Source organism: Osmerus mordax, chromosome 5 (assembly GCF_038355195.1).
Source record: "Osmerus mordax isolate fOsmMor3 chromosome 5, fOsmMor3.pri, whole genome shotgun sequence".
NCBI lineage: Eukaryota > Metazoa > Chordata > Actinopteri > Osmeriformes > Osmeridae > Osmerus > Osmerus mordax.
In genome coordinates this window covers 4,025,588-4,043,599 of record NC_090054.1, presented here as the reverse complement: position 1 = coordinate 4,043,599, position 18,012 = coordinate 4,025,588, and the positions used below count along the sequence as shown (strand labels likewise).

Genomic DNA, 18,012 nt, shown 5'->3' with positions numbered 1-18,012 from the left:
GCTTTTGTAGTTATGACATTACTTTTTCTCTACTACCTTTCCTTCGGTGGATTGCTTGATTTTTAATTATGGTTTTATGTTGGTGTTTTGTCAATTTGGCTGGACTGTACTCTGTGTGATTTGGTCTGTATTGCTAGGGATTCATAGGGTTGCTTGCCTATTGATAAATGAAGAAAAGTTAAAAATTACTTAAATAAATAATTTCAAAATTAACAACTAAGGCTTCTGAACTCCAGAATGTCCTCTTCAGAAAACCAGCATCTCATGGTAGCTTCCTATCACTCTTCAATATTGTCTCAATTTACCTCAGATTTACCAGATTGACCGTTAATCCTAAACAGTTCGTATTTCAATTCATTGATGGCTGACGTCAACACAGCCACAGATGAAGGGCTCTTGGGCATAAATATAGTTTTCAGGAGGAGCACCATGTTGATGAACACAACAAATGGTACCTACTAAGTTTCTATACTGTGGTGTGTGTTTTTTTTTCTTCTCGCAATTGTTTTCCCCCACTAACAACAATTTTGAAGTATTCCTGGAAATTATTGTATGACATCACCACAAGCACCACACTTTATTTTGCCAGGCTTTGTTTAACCTGGTGCCCCCACCCCCTCCCTCCCTGCCCGCCCCCCTTCTTCCAGACCACGCCTCTTTGCAGGCGGAGTACAAAAGCGTCCATCGTCCAACCCCCCTCACCAGTTGAACACCAGACCGGAGCGCAGGTAAATCCAAAGGCTTCAGACTCGCAGCTTTAGCGGATGATGAGATTACAACGCTCTGCCGTCACTTGCATTCGTATACAATATTCATCCCGACAACGAGGACTTTGACGTTCGCCATCAACCGAAACCAGCTTCGTCTTTAAGATGCCTTTCCCTCCTATAAACCTCCATACCAGGATCTCCTCTCCTGGAAGGGACCTGTTCCGGAGGAAGAAAGCCAATTTAGTGCCTTCCCACTCTATCTTTTCCAACAAATCGGGAGAAGAGATTGAATCGGATAAAGAAAAGATGTCTATGTCTTGGTCATCCGCCAACTTGAGGAACTTGGGGAGAAAACCTCAACAACCGAAAACTAAACTCCCCGCGCAGAAGCCGGCCACCGGACCGGACACCGAGATCAAAAGCTCGTGGCTGAGTTTACCCAAACCCCGGGACTCCTGCAACAGTGTGACGCGTTCGAGCTCCATGGAGTCCACCACACACCGTGGAAGCAAGCAGTCCTCGCGGAGCTCCCTGGGGAAAGATGAAGGAGAGATTCAGTTTTCTCTGAGTCTCACACCCGAAGCCATTCTTGTTATTCAGAAGCGTAATTTAGAAAAGCAAATGATGGCCAAACAGCAGAAGTGCTGTGCGTCGGCGGACTTCCGGCACAGGAGAGTGTTCCCATCTAAGAGGGCGCAGGGGGGCTCTAAGAGCAGCGCGCCTGTCGTCAAATTGGAGGGCTCGGAGGATATCACCACCATCGTCAAAATCTCTCTGCTGAACGATCAGTACAAGTACGACGACGTGGAGTACGAGGAGGAGGACGGGGACGTGGACGAGACGGTCCTGAGGAAATGCAGAGAGTGGCTGAAAGGAGTGGAGAGTGCTGCCGCTTTCGGGAAAGTTGACAAACTTGCCTCTCTCCCGCACCTTAAAGGTTGTTGACGTCCGTCATTACTGACCAGTCTTGTATAGGAAATCCCACTAAACGGAGTGGACGACATTCCTGGGACGATAAGGGGTTGCGAACCAGTACGCACGGCGAAAGCCTTTCTTTGCACTGCGGGGACTTTACTTTGTAGGGAGACTTGTAGACCTGCTGAATTAAGTACCTTAAATTCATAGTGACAGACTTCTGTTATGTTCTTTGCACGTGGATTTTGTTTTCGGTTGGGCACATGTAGTTGGCAGAGGTTTGTGTCTGACGGAATGTTGGTGCGCGCACCAGTGGCATCCCTCGAGTCACAAACTAGGCTCCTTTGTGTCCTGCCGGGAACAATAGCTGTCAACGGCAACAGGCTCTGCGCGCGCCTTCTGCCGGGAACAAGCTGTCCATTTAACCTTTTCTCCCATGAGATACTGTTGTTTTAATCTTATGTGTAGATTATTGTTATGTACAGTATTTATGAATCGAACAAGGCCTTTTTGCAAATGTTTGTTTTTTCAATTTCTTGACATTTTTATGCTATTTGTATGAAGTAAAATGATTTAAATCAACTTGCTTTTGCGTTTGCAGTATTTCAAATTATGTCTTTATTAATAATGTACTGTATGTCATTGAGGCTTTAAAGTGTAAGCTTACTTGCTATAGGCATGCATTCTAGGAATACTAATTTGACCTATTATATAAATTTTAAAATATCCAACAATCGTTCTGAAACGGTTCTTCATAGGCTAATTGAAGTGCAGGACTATGGTCGCACCGGATTATTCTGAACCAGGAAAAGGTGCGTGCGACCCCCTACCGACAACAAATGGATACAGCTCGTGTAGCTTAGCAACAACCCAACAACACACAGCCACCCCAGTCTGATGCCAGTCTTTATAGCTTTACTTCTGTGTACCATGAATGAGGTTGAATTAATTCCAAACGATTTGAACCATGCCAAGGAATCTTTATGAACTGAGGAGAACTCAGCCCTAACTGAAAGACGTTTTAGACCTTTACAGTAGTCAAAGCAGCAAAACTAGTGTGGGTGTATGACTTGTTATCTAACTTTATGTCATTGTTACCTGTAACTTAGTTACCAAAGTTTTGTGGGAGGTGATTGCACTCTCATGGGGTTTAGATGTTAGAGAGTGTTAGAGGGAAAGACAGTGTTCTAAAAGAGGGAATTACATTCTAAGTCCAAAGATCTCAGTAAATGGTAAGCCATTTAAATTGAATCATTATCAATGTTGGGGTTTCAACTTTCTTTATGCCCAGTGATCTAAATTTGAGTTTGCTGGTTGTTTGGCAGCTGTTTGTTCCCTGACTGCCTGATGCCCGTGTGAGTGATGTGTTCAGGCTGCTACGGTTCCCAGTGAGGTTGCTATGGCCTGCAGGATGAGAGACGTCCACCAAGACAGCAGTCTGCCCTCCATCTTGGAGTCCTACCGCTCACACGTTGATGCCGGACAGGTAACTGCTCTCCAGCAAACCAGCTACTCTGCCTCTCTGTTATTCAAGGTTGTAAAGCACAAAAGCAAAGGGTTCAAAGCACCTATAACACATGTAAATACAAGATACATTTTTGGAGCATTTCTGCCTTCATGATTTTTTGATGGGGAGAGTGTAGGGGCAGAAAGGGTAGGGGAGAGTGGATAACCTGATAAAGGGCCTTGGCTGGATTTGAACCCAGGCCGCTACAGCAACATGGTGCCTACATGGTGCACGCAATCACCCTGTGAGCACCCAGGGTGCCCCACACCTGTTCTAACTGAGGGTTTCCTTTCAGAACCCCTGGGTATTGTTTGGAACCTTTATTGGTTCTAGCTCCCGGTCATATCATAGGAATCCATGATATGAGCTCTTTCTATTTTGAGCTCAGCTACTTTTACAAATGGTTCAGCATTTTTTATTTATTTAGCTCATTTAACCCTTGTGTTATCTTCGGGTCATTCTGACCCATCAGTCGTTGTGACCCACCGTCGTATTGCGACAACTTTACCGCATAAAAAAAACAAAGTAAAGCAGTTTCTTTTAACCGTATGGCTGTCTCAGACCCCCCACATTGCGACGGTTAAAAGAAAATTGTTTTTATTTGTTTTTGTATTGGGTAAACACAATGATGGTTCGTTATGAACCTTTGGGTCATGTGACCTGAAGGCAGCACAAGGGTTAAATTAGCTATTTGTGGGGAAGGCCAACATATAAAGTTTGAACTCCAGCTGTGGTGAGAGTGACCCTACAGAATGACCTCATGACAGGGTCCGGGTGAGGGTGGTGGACTGAGCGTGTCTGATGCCAGGCTCTGGGTGGTTCCACTGAGAGAGGGAGTCTGGTGGGACATCCATCATGATGAGCTCAGGGTTCACACAGCTGTTCATGCACGAGTGTGGTTGTGTGTGTGTGCATCAACACATGTGCCTGTGTGTGTGTGTTTACCAGAACCCTCTCCACCTCTCTCCCTGGTGACTGTCACAACAGAACAACCGTGTTATTTAACTCGATGACATCACAATCAAGCCCTTGTCCCTGCCCCCCTGCTGCCGCTCCCCCCCCCCCCCCCCAATTTTCTCATCAGCTCTGTTCCTAAGAGAGTGAGGCAGTTCTTTCATTTGCTCAATTTGTGGAATTCCTGCAAAATATGAGAACAGGGTTATCAAACAATTCATTGTAAAAATGTATTTAATCTAGTGGAATTACACATAGTGACAATAAACTAATGTGACATAAATCCAGTTAAAGGCATCATTTAGCTAATCTTACCGTTCGCCGTAATGCATTCAAAAGGCCATGCTGGACCCATATTGGTGTCCATGAGTAGTTCACTTTCCCGTTACACACAAAGGCTTATGGGTAATCAGCGGATGTGTCTCACCCTTCATATTGATCCAGCTTTATGTCTTAATGTCTTATTCAATAAAGCACCAGCGTGTCTGTAGACAAGCTGTGTCTGGGGTTGAAGCTGTGTCCCAGCTCCCTGCCTGGGCTGGCCAGACCAAAGCAGGTGTTTCCACAGATCCTGAACCAGAACGGTTCATTACCGGTTCATTACCAGAACCGAACAAAACCTAGCAGGGCAGAGAGAGACCGTTGTCGTGGTTACAACTAGAAACACACTCTGTTTTTGCTTTTTTTCATTCTGTTCTTTTCTTTTCACTCTGTGGTGTTGTGTTCCCTTTCCATCACAACCTCTCGTTTTCTTTTACCCTCTTTTACCCTTTATCCCTCTGCTTTTTCTGTTTCTCTTTTAATGTCTCCTTCTGTCTCTTTCTCTTTCCCTCTCACTGTCACTCTCAGTCTGTCTCCTTATGTTATTCTAGATCTTTCTATCCATCAATGTGAACAGCAAGAAATGATCTACAAATAGGGGGAGCATTCAAAATAATCTGCAACCCCATCCACACACACAAATGCACACATGCATACACACATTGGCTATGGTACTCCGAGTTAGGTGGTTATATTGTCCTGGTCTGATTCATTGGGACAGTGCAGATAGACTGATGCTGCCTTTGCCCTGTCACCTCTCTCTTTCCCTCTCTCTCACACACACACACTTCCTGGGCCCCCTCAACATCCTGTCTTGATATTACTGTGGCAACGAGGCTGATAAATCCTCTCTCTCTCTAATGCTCTTTTTGAGGGGAGACAAAGAGGCCACTTCCTTTGCTGCATCAGCCTATAAACCTCAGTTTCTGTCTTTCCTTGGCAGGCTGGTCTCTCTGTCTCTGTCAACCTCATCCACACCAGGGGCCCTGTCAGCCTGGTCCACACCAGGGGCCCTGTCAGCCTGGTCCACACCAGGGGCCCTGTCAGCCTGGTCCACACCAGGGGCCCTGTCAGCCTGGTCCACACCAGGGGCCCTGTCAGCCTGGTCCACACCAGGGGCCCTGTCAGCCTGGTCCACACTCCACAAGCCTGTCAGCCTCTCTCCTCTGAGCACAGCAGCAGGTGTTGTGTAAAACCCAGATTGTCCCTCATCTTAAGAAGGAAGCAGGGTTACATAAGGATGACACAGTCTCTGACAGCCTCCACAGAACACACGCATCAGAGGGTTTTCCATGAGCGCAGGCTGGCAGGGGAGAGCTCCGGAGGTGGGCTCAGCCCTCCTGGTGTGTGTGTGCGTTTATGTTGGTCGTCTGTTGGTGTGTCATGAGTGTGTGCATATGTACATCACTGGGTATACGTGTGAGATTGGTAATTCACAAGTGATGGAACCGTGGTTACTGCATGTAACAGGCGAAGGAGAGGAAGCTGCAAAGCAGGAAGGAGCGGGGCCAGAACACAGCAGATGGCAGGAAGGGGAGGGACCAGAACATAGAGGATCCTCTGAAGTCTGACCTTGACCCCGAGGCCCCGGCCAGGAGACAGGCTCTGACGGACCAGGTACCAGGACAATCACAACCACTCAACAACAACCACTAAACCACTCAACCACAACACGACAGAGCCATAGAACCACAACAAAAACCACAGACCACAACCAGACAACGACAGAGCAATAGAACCACAACACAAACCACAGAACCACAACCACACAACGACAGAGCAATAGAACCAAAACACAAACCACAGAACCACAACCCCTTAACCACAACCATTCAACCACACAACAACAACCAAAACCACCCAGTCAGAGAGCCACAATCCTTCAACTACAACCACTCAACCACAACCACACAACTACAGAGCAATAGAACCACAACTACAGAACCACAACTACAAAGAAACAACCACAACTACAGAACCACACAACCTCAACCACAGAACCACAACTACAGAACCACAGAGCCACAACTACAGAACCACAACCGACCATACAACCACAGAACCACAACTAGGTGTTAACAGTGGTGATGGTTTAGCTGTGGGTATGCTTTCTATGTAGCTCTGTATGTGTCTCTGTTTTTCCTAAAAATAATAATAATAATGTAAAAATGCATTTCACGCTTTTTGTTGAGACGACCACAATGCACTACAGGTTTGTAAACTAATAAAAAATAAAACAATAAAGTAGTAAATAAATATCAGTAAATAGTCAAAGAAAAACTGTAAATGCATACAGATAAAAGCAACTATAAGACATCACTCATGACAGACTCCATCTCTGACAAGCTGCCAGTCCTCAGTGGTTTGTCTGTTGTCCTCCAGCGCCATCTACAGGGATACAGGAGCCTGCGCCGCCTCCGAGACGCCCTGTACCGTCGCTACGGAGACCTGCTGCGGGAGAAGATCGCCTCCCAGAGACGAGAGCTCAGACAGCACAGCCTGGCAGCCTGCCTGCAAACAGAGGACACACCTCAGCAGGTAAACACAGAGGGCCTCATGTACTAACGCTTTGGCGCCCACTTCAGGCGTATTTGTTTCGCAACTTGCAAAAGCATGGCGAGGTATGTACAAACACGCTGCACTGAGGTAAAAGCGCAGACTGCCTGTCTCGGGAACTGAAAATGGCAAATTGCGCTTTTCTGCGTCATGCATATGCATCATAGACTTATATAATAGGTGCGTTCGAAATGGACTGCGGCTGCATGAAACGACCGGCGAGAGTAGCCGCTTGCAGTCGGGGAGGAGTCGAAAACGGCTCTGTAAAGTCGGACATTGCAGCTTCTCGTGGTTTGCTGCGTTGACGTCAGTCATGGCCGATCAAGCGCTGTTTGCTTACTTTACTTTATTTATAATTAAACTTAGTCTTTCCGTTAGTGAAGAGGCGGACTAAAACCTTTTCTTCAACACATTTTTAATTAAATTAAACTGTTTGGTCCAGATTTGAGCGTTGGCTAAACTGAAGGTGTCAGTATAAAACACGCTTCAAAGTTGTCGTGTGTGAGTCTGGCCAATCATGAAATAGCTGTGTCGTCATTAGAACCCTTGCAGTTGCTCTTGAGAAAATGCGCTCGGCTACACAGCCGGCAGTTCTCGAATCGATCTCACGGTACTTTGATGGCTACGTCACAGTGACCTAGCCTCGGTGCCGTCTCAAGTCGGACAAAAAGTCTAACCAGAATTCACTGTTTCAAGTCAGCCGCCTTTAGCCGGCTGCAGCGCTGCATGAAGTCAGTTCATGTCGAACGCACCTAATAAAAGCTCCGGTACACTCCATGGTGGGCTGGTCCTCTAATAACCTTGCAGGGAGACAAAGGCCGAGCTGTAAAGCATTTTATGGGCTGACCAGCAGGACTGTTGTGGTAGAAATTGCTGAGCAAATGAAACTGTTGGATTGTTTCCTCAGTGGAAGATGCCAGGTCTGGCCAGGGCAGGCAAATCTTCAGAATCAGAATCAGAATGGGATTTATTCGCCATGAAAGTTTGCACAGACAAGGAATTTGCTTTGGCAGGAAGGTGCATACAATAAACATATAGGGACCTAAAATTTAAATATGTGGACTATCTATACTAAGGGTACATGAACTAGCAGTACTAAGTGGGATTAGAATATAATTAAATATACAATAAAATAAAATATAAGTTGCCGTAAATTACAATATAAAAATACAAAAATACAAATATTACAAAAAATACAAATGTACAAGATACAATTTTGTAATGCTGTGCAAAAAGCAGTGTGTTTTAAGCAGGAAGTCATTAGAGTCAGTGTGGTCCCTTGGCCTTGTTGAAGAGGCCAACAGGGGAAGGGAAGAAACTGTTTTTGTGGCGTGAGGTATTGGTCCTGATGGACCGCAGCCTTCTGCCGGAGGGGAGTGACTGAAACAGGAGTGGGAGGGTGGGAGAAGTCGGCCACAATCTTCCTCGCTCGCCTCAGGGTCCTCGAGGTGTGCAGGTCCTCGAGGGTAGGCAGATTGCAGCCAATCACCTTCTCAGCAGTGCGGATGATACGCTGCAGTCTGCTCTTGTCCTTGGCAGTGGCAGCAACGTACCAGACGGTGATGGAGGAGGTGAGGATGGACTCAATGATGGCTGAGTAGAAGTGCACCATCATTGTCTTTGGCAGGTTGAACTTCCTCTGTAGTACATCCTCTGTTGTGCTTTCTTGATGAGGGAGCTGATGTTCAGTTCCCACTTGAGGTCCTGGGAGAGGATAGTGCCCAGGAAGCGGAAGGACTCCACAGTGTTGACTGGGGAGTCACACAGGGTGATGGGGGTGAGTGGGGCTGTGTTCCTCCTGAAGTCCACAACCATCTCCACTGTCTTAAGAGCATTGAGCTCTAAGTTGTTCTGGCTGCACCAGGTCACCAGGTTGGCCGCTTCCCACCTATAATCAGACTCGTCTCCACCAGAGATGAGCCCAATAAGGGTGGTGTCGTCCGCAAACTTCAGGAGTTTGACGGACGGATGACTGGAGGTGCAACTGTTGGTGTACAGGGAGAAGAGCAGAGGAGAAAGGACGCAGCCCTGAGGTGATCCGGTGCTGATGGACCGGGAGTCAGAGACTTGTGTTCCCAGCTTAACGCACTGCTTCCTGTCAGACAGGAAGTCTGTGATCCACCTGCAGGTGGAATCAGGCACGTTCAGCTGGGAGAGCTTGTCCTGAAGCAGGGCGGGGATGATGGTGTTGAAGGCAGAGCTGAAGTCCACAAACAGGATCCTGGCATAGGATGCTGGGGAGTCCAGGTGCTGTAGGGTGAAGTGGAGAGCCATGTTAACTGCATCGTCCACAGACCTGTTGGCTCTGTAGGCAAACTGCAGGGGGTCCAGTAGAGGGTCAGTGATGGATTTAAGGTGTGCCAGCACCAGGCGCTCGAAAGACTTCATTACCACAGAGGTCAGGGCGGCGGGTCTGTAGTCATTATGTCCTGTTGGCCTTGGCTTTTTGGACACAGGGATGATGGTGGAGGACTTGAGACAGGCTGGCACATGGCATGTCTCAAGGGAGGTGTTAAAGATGTAGGTAAACACCGGAGACAGCTGGTCAGCGCAGTGCTTGAGGGTGGTTCAGACACCTGCTGGGCCCTAATTTACATTTACATTTAGTCATTTAGCAGACGCTCTTATCCAGAGCGACTTACAGTAAGTACAAGAACATTCCCCCGAGGCAAGTAGGGTGAAGTGCCTTGCCCAAGGACACAACGTCAGTTGGCATGACCGGGAATCGAACTGGCAACCTTCGGATTACTAGCCCGATTCCCTCACCGCTCAGCCACCTGACTCCCCTAATGGGTCTCCCCTAATGGGTCCTGACTGCTGGTAATGGCTTCCTGTGGATGGATGTTTACTTCTGATTTGTGGTGTGTGCTCAGGTTCCCAACCCTTGAGATCTGCTTCATAAACCCCTTCCCTTCTCAACCTCTCTAACTCATTTTATCTCTCTGTACCTGTCTTCCTGCCTGCCTGCCTGCTTGTCTGTCTGCCTGTGACTGTCTTCCTGCCTGCCTGCTTGTCTGCCTGTGTCTGCCTGTCTGCTTGTGTCTGCCTGTCTTCCTGTCTGCCTGTCAGAAACAGAGGCTGCCCTTCTCCCCTCTCCGTCACGATGAGTCCTTCCTGACGTCTCTACCCAAGAGCAGATACTACCTGGTAGACATCTCCATGCACAACTACATCACACACACCACACATACACATACTTGTAGGTATGTGTCGCCCGGGAACAAATCTATTAAGTTCTGGATCTATAAAGTGAATGAAAATGAGTGCTATATGTGATATTCTATGTTCAAAGGTCTTCTTAAGGAACAGCTGTATGATTCTGTACTGGTCGTCTTCACTGACCAACACACGCTTGTTTCTGATCTGCAGAGCCTCCAGCGGGGTCCAGCCCAGCCCCAGAGGAACCAGCAGGACACACGTAGCAACAGTTCAGTGTTTATTCTGTCACCACAAGTAAACCAAGTCCTGATCACAGACTGCTGCTCTCTGAGAAACAGCCATCACACTCAGACAGACGTCACCAGACAGAGAAACAGATAAATAAATCCTTTATTTGAGGATGTGTGTAGCTACATAGTGTGTATCAGCATTGCTAAGAAGCTCTGTAAGTAGACAGTGTACTCTGTGGTTATGTGTGTCGGACTCTCGGGTTAGGGGTAGTACACAGGGGTAGTTTGCAGAATGGAGAGGTTTATTTGGGGTCTACTGAGACAGATTTGTGTTGGTTGATGTTGATAGTGATGGGCAGCTCTCCGGCTCCTCCTCCTGCTCCTCCTCCTCACAGAGATCAGAAGACACTTGAGGCCCAGGTGAGTTACACTGTAAAACTTCAGAACCTTCATTGAGACATGAACAACAACATGTACAGCAGAACACCAACGATCACAAGTGCAGAGTTCTGCGGTATTTTAGTGGACAGAGTCAAGGAGCAGCCACAAGTAACCACATCTCACCTATCAACATGGTACAGAAATAATAGTATGCCTTCTCAATGACAGCTGTATAGAACAATACAAGAAACCCCTGAAGTATGGTTCTACAGAGACTCCTTGTGGTTTAGGAACCATGAAACAGTTCCTCCCTGAATAATCACCCCTCCCCTCCTTCCTACCTCCAATCCTCCCCATCCGCCCCACCACCCCCTCCTCCACACCTCCCCTCTTTCCCTACATGCCCTCTTATCCACTCCTCCTCCCCTATCTGCCCCCCCAGCTCTGCTCTTCCACAAGGAGCATTCCCCACCCCTACGAGAAATACCCCTCCCTTCTCCCTGAAATAAAACCAATTAGAGCTGAACAAGAGGAGAGAAGACAGAATAGAGGGAGGAGAGGTTAGATGAGGAGAGGGGGAGAGAGGAAGTAGAGGAAGACAGGAGGATAGAGGGAGGTGGGGAGGAGAGGGGGAATGCCTCACCAGTAACAGCAGGCCCAGTCTTGATCTCCCCAGTGTGAGAAATGTCACACGTTTGTAACAGCGATGTGTAGAATGAGAACAGCCAGAAGTACAGTCCACTACCTTTATGCAGCAAGGACATTTACATTTAGTCATTTAGCAGACGCTCTTATCCAGAGCGACTTACAGTAAGTACAGGGACATTCCCCCGAGGCAAGTAGGGTGAAGTGCCTTGCCCAAGGACACAACGTCAGTTTGCGTGACCGGGAATCGAACTGGCAACCTTCGGATTACTAGCCCGACTCCCTCACCGCTCAGCCAACTGACTCCCAAGGAGCTCCCAAGGAGCTGACACTGTTAATGGTTAACTAACTAATGGTTAACCTGCACACACACACACATACAGGTACACACACACACATGCACACACACACTTGCCCATCCAGAACAGAACAGCAGGAGTGCTACAGGGACTGATGAGAGAATCCCTGCTCATTCCTTCATACACTGCTGTAGAACAAGCTGCTAAGCTGGTTTCTATCCTGTTAACCTGCCTGTTTGTGCATGTGTGTGTGTGTGCTTCTGTGCGTTTGTTAGAGAGCAGAGGCCTGTAGCCAGCGTAGTGGAAGGGGGGGTTCTTTTATTTCTTTACATTTAGTCATTTAGCAGACACTCTTATCCAGAGCGACTTACAGTAAGTACAGGGACATTCCCCCGAGGCAAGTAGGGTGAAGTGACTTGCCCAAGCACGCAACGTCATTTTGCACGGCTGGGAATCGAACTGGCAACCTTCAGATTACTAGCCCGACTCCCTCACCGCTCAGCCATCTGACTCCCTTTAGTTGACCTTTTTGCTTAATTTACTTTACTGACTTTGTCAGTGAGGGGGGGTTGTTCGACCTACCCGAACCCCCCCCTGTCTACGGGCCTGGAGTGTGTGCTTGTGCCCAGGTTTAAACAGCTCTGCACCCTGCTTGTTGTAGCAGTGGTGTCTGTGTACAGTGTGGGTTTGAGACACTGGTCTGTCTGGGTGTCTGTTTTCCTGTGTGTGTGTGTGTTTGTGTGTGAGAGCTGGGGCCAGGGTCGGACTGGCCGTCGGGAGATTTCCCGAACGGCCAGTCAAACGGCCACAGCATAATATAAAAATAAAAAAATAATAATAATAATACACGGCCGTGGGCCTGTCTGCGTTTCAAAGTCCCGGGCCGATTTCAGTCCCTGTCCAGACCTGGCTGGGCCTGTCTGTCTGCCTGTGTGAGGGCTGGGCCTATCTCTGTGTGTGAGGCAGTGTTGTGTAGTAGCCTACTCGATACCGGTCTTGGTCTCAAGACCACATTTTGAAGGTCTCAGTCTTGTCTCGGACTCAACCGCATTTTTACTCTGTCTTGTCGCACTCTGAATTTTATTTCAAGACCGGTCAAGACCACAACTGCGGGAATATCACTAAATATACCGGTAGTTACAGGTCAAATCTAACGTATTACCTAATCAAACCCTACTGTTTGGGTGGTCTGGTCTTGACCCTCGGTTTAGGTGGTCTTGACTACAACACTGGTGTGCAGTCGCGCCCCCAGACATTTTTCATAAAGGTGGCCAGATGGGTCAAGGGAAAATCTTGAGATGGCACACCAGGCGCATATGTTATGTAACAGAGCTGTACTGAAGTACCATAGCAAACAATGGGGTTTTAAGTGCAATGATTTAAAAATACGCTCTCTGTGTGATTGGCCCGAATTGCATAAATTAGTAATAGGCTACTCTCTAGACTGAAGTAACCTCTCGTTTGTTTAAACTAGCTAGCTAGCAAGGTAAGACAGTCAGCCCTCCCAAAATACTAGTGATGGGTCGTTCGCGAACGATCCGGCTCTAAGAGCCGGCTCTTGAAGGTGAACGTCGGGAGCTGGCTCGCATATCTGAAGAGCCGACTCTATTTTTTATAGATTAATACAGCCTATAAAAACTAAATGATTATGAAATAATGAATTTTAATTGTATTTAAAATAATTGACTAATTCAAAGAACAACAAAAAAATACTTGTAGGCTTAAAGGCACACACGATCATCCTCACATTCTGTTCCTGTCAATCCTGCATGAGGGAGGGCCGAGCCAACTCACACACAGTCAGAGAGTAGTCAAAACTCGGAGGAGAGCCATGACAAATCAATGCATTTTTAAAGATATGTGGTTACAATCGAGTATGATTTCATTCCATAATTTAATTCAAATAGTTTTCACACCCATCATAGTCAAATTCATAGTTAAAACATGTATTTTTTAAAGAGCCGTTCGGGAGCCAAAAGAGCCGGCTCTTTTTGGTGAGCTGAGCCATACGAGCCGGCTCACGAAAAAGAGCCGGAATGCCCATCACTACAAAATACCGAATTTAACTAGCACTCATTAGTTAGCTAATTAGACTCTACTGTAGCTAACCAATGTAAGCTAGGTTGCCTACTGTAAATAGGTAATTTTAAATTCAACAGTTTATTGAATATTTGTAGTTAGCCTACTTTTTTCTTTAACTTGGTATCTGCACTAGTGATGTGTCGTTCGTGAACGATTCGTTCATTTTGAACGAATCCTTACAAGGACTCGGGAGTAACGAGTCCTCTCAAAGAGTGATTTGTTCATTTTCTCGTGGCCGCGCATCGGGACTGTTGCATAGGCTCGTCCAAGTAAACAGAAATGATTCGTTCATTTCCCGACTCGGTCTTCAGGTACGAGTCTTTGGATCATTTTTCACGTGACCTGCATACGCTCTGTAGTGGTAGCTAGAGGAAACGAACGATTCGTTCATTTCCCGACTCAGTCTTTCTACGAGTCTTTGGATCATTTTTCACGTGACCTGCATAGGCTCTGTACTGGTAGCTAGAGGAAACGAACGATTCGTTCATTTCCCGAATCGGTCTTTCTACGAGTCTTTGGATCCTTTTTTCACGTGACCCACATTGTATTTTTTAATAGAGGAAAAGTTTCCTCATTCCCTTTCGCATGGCCGCTGTTTTAGTAAGACGTGAATGATATTCGCTCAAGTCATCATACTGACTGGTTTTGTTATTTTCACTTAACATTTTGACTTACAGTTTAGTGCAGTGTAATTGTTTGCCGTGATAATTAAATGCTAGTGTGATAATAAATGACCAAATCATACAAACTGTCATGATACATTATTTTAATGCAGGAATTTATTTTAAAATAGTATCTGCTGGTGCACATGTCATGCACTAACCTACATGAGAATATGATACGTGTTTGCAGTGGACGGATAGCCCCCCCCCCCCCCTAACTAATCTGCATTTAGCAGCGTCCAAATGGGCTAGGGCTAGGGCTAGGGTTAGGGCTAGGGTTAGGGCTAGGGTTAGGGCTAGGGTTAGGGCTAGGGTTAGGGCTAGGGTTAGGGCTAGGGTTAGGGCTAGGGTTAGGGCTAGGGCTAGGGCTAGGGTTAGGGCTAGGGTTAGGGCTAGGGTTAGGGCTAGGGTTAGGGCTAGGGTTAGGGCTAGGGTTAGGGCTAGGGTTAGGGCTAGCCTTTATCGACGATAAGCTCCCTCTCAGGGTTGCCAGGTCTGTGTGACAAAACAAGCCCAAAACCAGCCCAATGGCCAATAAAACAGCCCAAAGACCAGCCCAATATCAGAACTCAAAATATGCCCCTGCTAAACCATATACACTGCTTTTAAAGTCCAACAGAATTGCTATCATTGCCAAATGTATTGTAATATCTACAAAGTAACACCAAATGTTTAGTCTGCCAGGATTAAAAGCAGTTTTCAGGAGGTTTTCTCAGGAGACTGAGAGCATTAGGCACGTGTGCACGTGCACAGTGCGTGTCTGTATGAGGGCTTGTCCCATGTCAATGTGTGTACGTGCTGATCTGGAGTCAGTTTGGTAAGATTTGGGTATAAACAAATTATTTCATTTAAAATATGGATTTTTATTTAAAGATATTCATGTAATTTGCATGCAAAATAGGTCTACCCGAACCAGCGGGAAAAAAACAAAAATTCAACCCGCGGCAACACTTCAAAAGTAGCCCAATTCCGCAGGGAAACCGCGGACCTGGCAACACTGCCTCAGCTTCTATGTAACGTTAGGCTATAGTAGACCACAGCCTGTTTAAGGAGAGCCTGTCCACTCCCTATTAAAGATCCTGTAAAGTGGAATTGAAAACGAGTTTTAAGTTCACCACACCACAGAATAATGTGTTATTAACTACCCATCCAAATTCGAATGGAAAAAAAAACACAGACAAGTATGTTAAATTAGGCTTTGAAATCGTGAGAAAATCAGCAGTCTTCTCTGCTTGAGACTGGGGGGGCGTGTCACCTGAAGGAGCTGAAGCTCCGCCCCTCGCTGCCTACCTACGACCCAGATAATGGACGCTACGTCAAGCCGAACAAAACCGTATAGAATTAGAATTTATTTGTTAAATGAGTGAAACATACAGATGCATATAAATGAAATCTTCCCCTGAGCTGTAACAGTAAAAATGTACACCAGAGACAGCAGACAGTGAGCTCTCCAACAAGGCTACTTCTTGCACATTACCATTTCACCAAAATACCATAATTCTACACCGAGTAGCCTAATATCAAGTTAGCGGTTTGCACTAACTCATAGCAGAGATAACTCTGGAAAAGTTATCTAGTATAATTAAAACAAGCACACAGAACTGAGTGATGAACTGCTGGCAGCGGTGGATGGTCCAGGTGCGACTGGAGGAGGAACGGCCGGGAGGGCGATGCTCGGTACGGCTCCACGCTGCAAGAGAAGCCCTGTGTCTACGAACCCCGTCTGTCTCTGGTCCATGTTAAAACTATCCGCCGTGAAATGGTCACTGCCGAGGCGGCTGTTGGAGTCTATCCGAAGCTTTCCATCAGCGTGGCTCTTCACAAAATCAATCCACCTATTTTTCCTTTCCTGGCCCCACCCTTTAAAACCTGATCTGAAAACGGAAGAGAAACTGTTCTACGGTCTAACTCCACATTTAAGTTTTAGCGCTTTGCACATGCTTTAGGGAACTCATTTCACACGTATATAATGTACTGAGAAGGAAATCATGGAATTTACTTTACAGGATCTTTAAGCCCCATTAAGCCCCATACCGAATTTGGTTGCAGTTCCACCAGAGTTCCACTGGGGGTGATCGCGAGCGAGTGCATTCTGAATGGGAGTCTATGGAGCTAAACGGCTAAATTTGTCTCTTTCGCCTGATTGTCGTTGAGAAATCTCAGATTTGATTGTAGTTTTTGCATGTTCAACATGGATTATAGGTCGAAAGTTGAATGAACGAGTACCGTATTTCTTCAAATAAATGCCGCAGCGTTTATTAAATAACGTTCATTTTTGGTGCAGCGTTTATTCGAGGGCGGCGTTTATTCAAGGGCGGCGTTTAATTAGTAAGGGTGATCTCGTGAATTGTAGCTGCAGTTCAGCCATAGACATCTTCGTTTCTGGCATTGTGACAAATGAATCATGCTGCTAAAAACGCAGGTTTCATTTACTACCGCTGACCTCCTTGTCTATTCTTTGTTTGTCTCTCAGTGCGGCAACTCCCTTTCTCAATGGCTATCAAGGTGTGCATTGGTAGTTCAACTGTCTCAAATACAGGTGTTCTACATTGTGTAGAAATCTGAAGCAGCATGCCAAAATTTTCATACACGTTAGCTTTCAAACAGAAAGCTATGTACATGTGTAATAAATACTGGGGTTGAATTTAACCAATTAAATAACCGTTTTCAGATGTTTTTGGTGCGGCGTTTATTCGACGGCGGCGTTTATTACACAACGTTCATTTTTGGTGCAGCGTTTATTCGAGGGCGGCGTTTATTCGAAGAAATACAGTACTTATGTCCTTTCGATTTCTTACAGGATGAGTCGTTGTTGCCCATAACACGCTAGCATTCTGCTAATGAATACTGATTGGTTAGTGAAGGACTGACTACGAAGAGAGATCCCGCTTGATGGCATCCGAAGCAGAACCAGAATGTCAGAGCATTAGTAACATTACCAACAACATTAGCAAGCCTCTTTCTAGAATGTGTATTGACAGGGAGAGCCTATCCTGTCAGTTGTGTTGTTGATGCCTCGAGAGAAAAAAAGAAGTGACCAGAGCTTGCCGTAAAGCAGTTTCTCTGGTCGTACGATGTGTATGACGTCATTGACATTTTAAAGGCCTTTTAGAACAGAAAGGCGACGTAAAAAAAATCTAACACCCAGCAGTGTGTATTTTTTTTGCCTCCCCTTTCTAATTCAGAATTCAAATTATTAGACAAAAAATGATATCCTGAGAAAAGTGGATTTTGAGGGGTTTAGCTCTATAGACCTCCATTCATTCTGCACTTGCTCGTTAGTGCACTCATATGGAAATAGAGTGGAACTGCAACCAGTTCAGAACCCGGAAGTTTCCCGAGAGTGGCAGTTCTCCCTATATTAGACATTCTCTGGCTATAGACCAATTATCACCCTACGTCACACGACTGTCAAGCAGGCTCAACTGCGCATGTCGGAGGCAAAAGATGAACTTCTCCCGGGTATAATACACTTGGAGTGTCGATCAGGTCATCATATATCTCTGGCCACTGGATTGTAGGGCTTGACATTAACTTTTTGAGGCACTTGACAAGTACATTTACATTTCACTTGTCCATGCACAAAAGTCA

The 18,012-nt window shown here is 46.3% G+C and overlaps 1 protein-coding gene across 1 annotated transcript; it reads left to right on the top strand.

Annotated features, from left to right (window-relative positions):
• Positions 1-758: 758 nt before the first annotated feature.
• prr18 (proline rich 18) lies at positions 759-2,169 on the top strand. Its single transcript, XM_067236865.1, has one exon. It carries the CDS (start codon positions 873-875, stop codon positions 1,653-1,655), a length of 783 nt encoding a protein of 260 aa, XP_067092966.1. The 5' UTR covers positions 759-872; the 3' UTR covers positions 1,656-2,169.
• Positions 2,170-18,012: the final 15,843 nt, after the last annotated feature.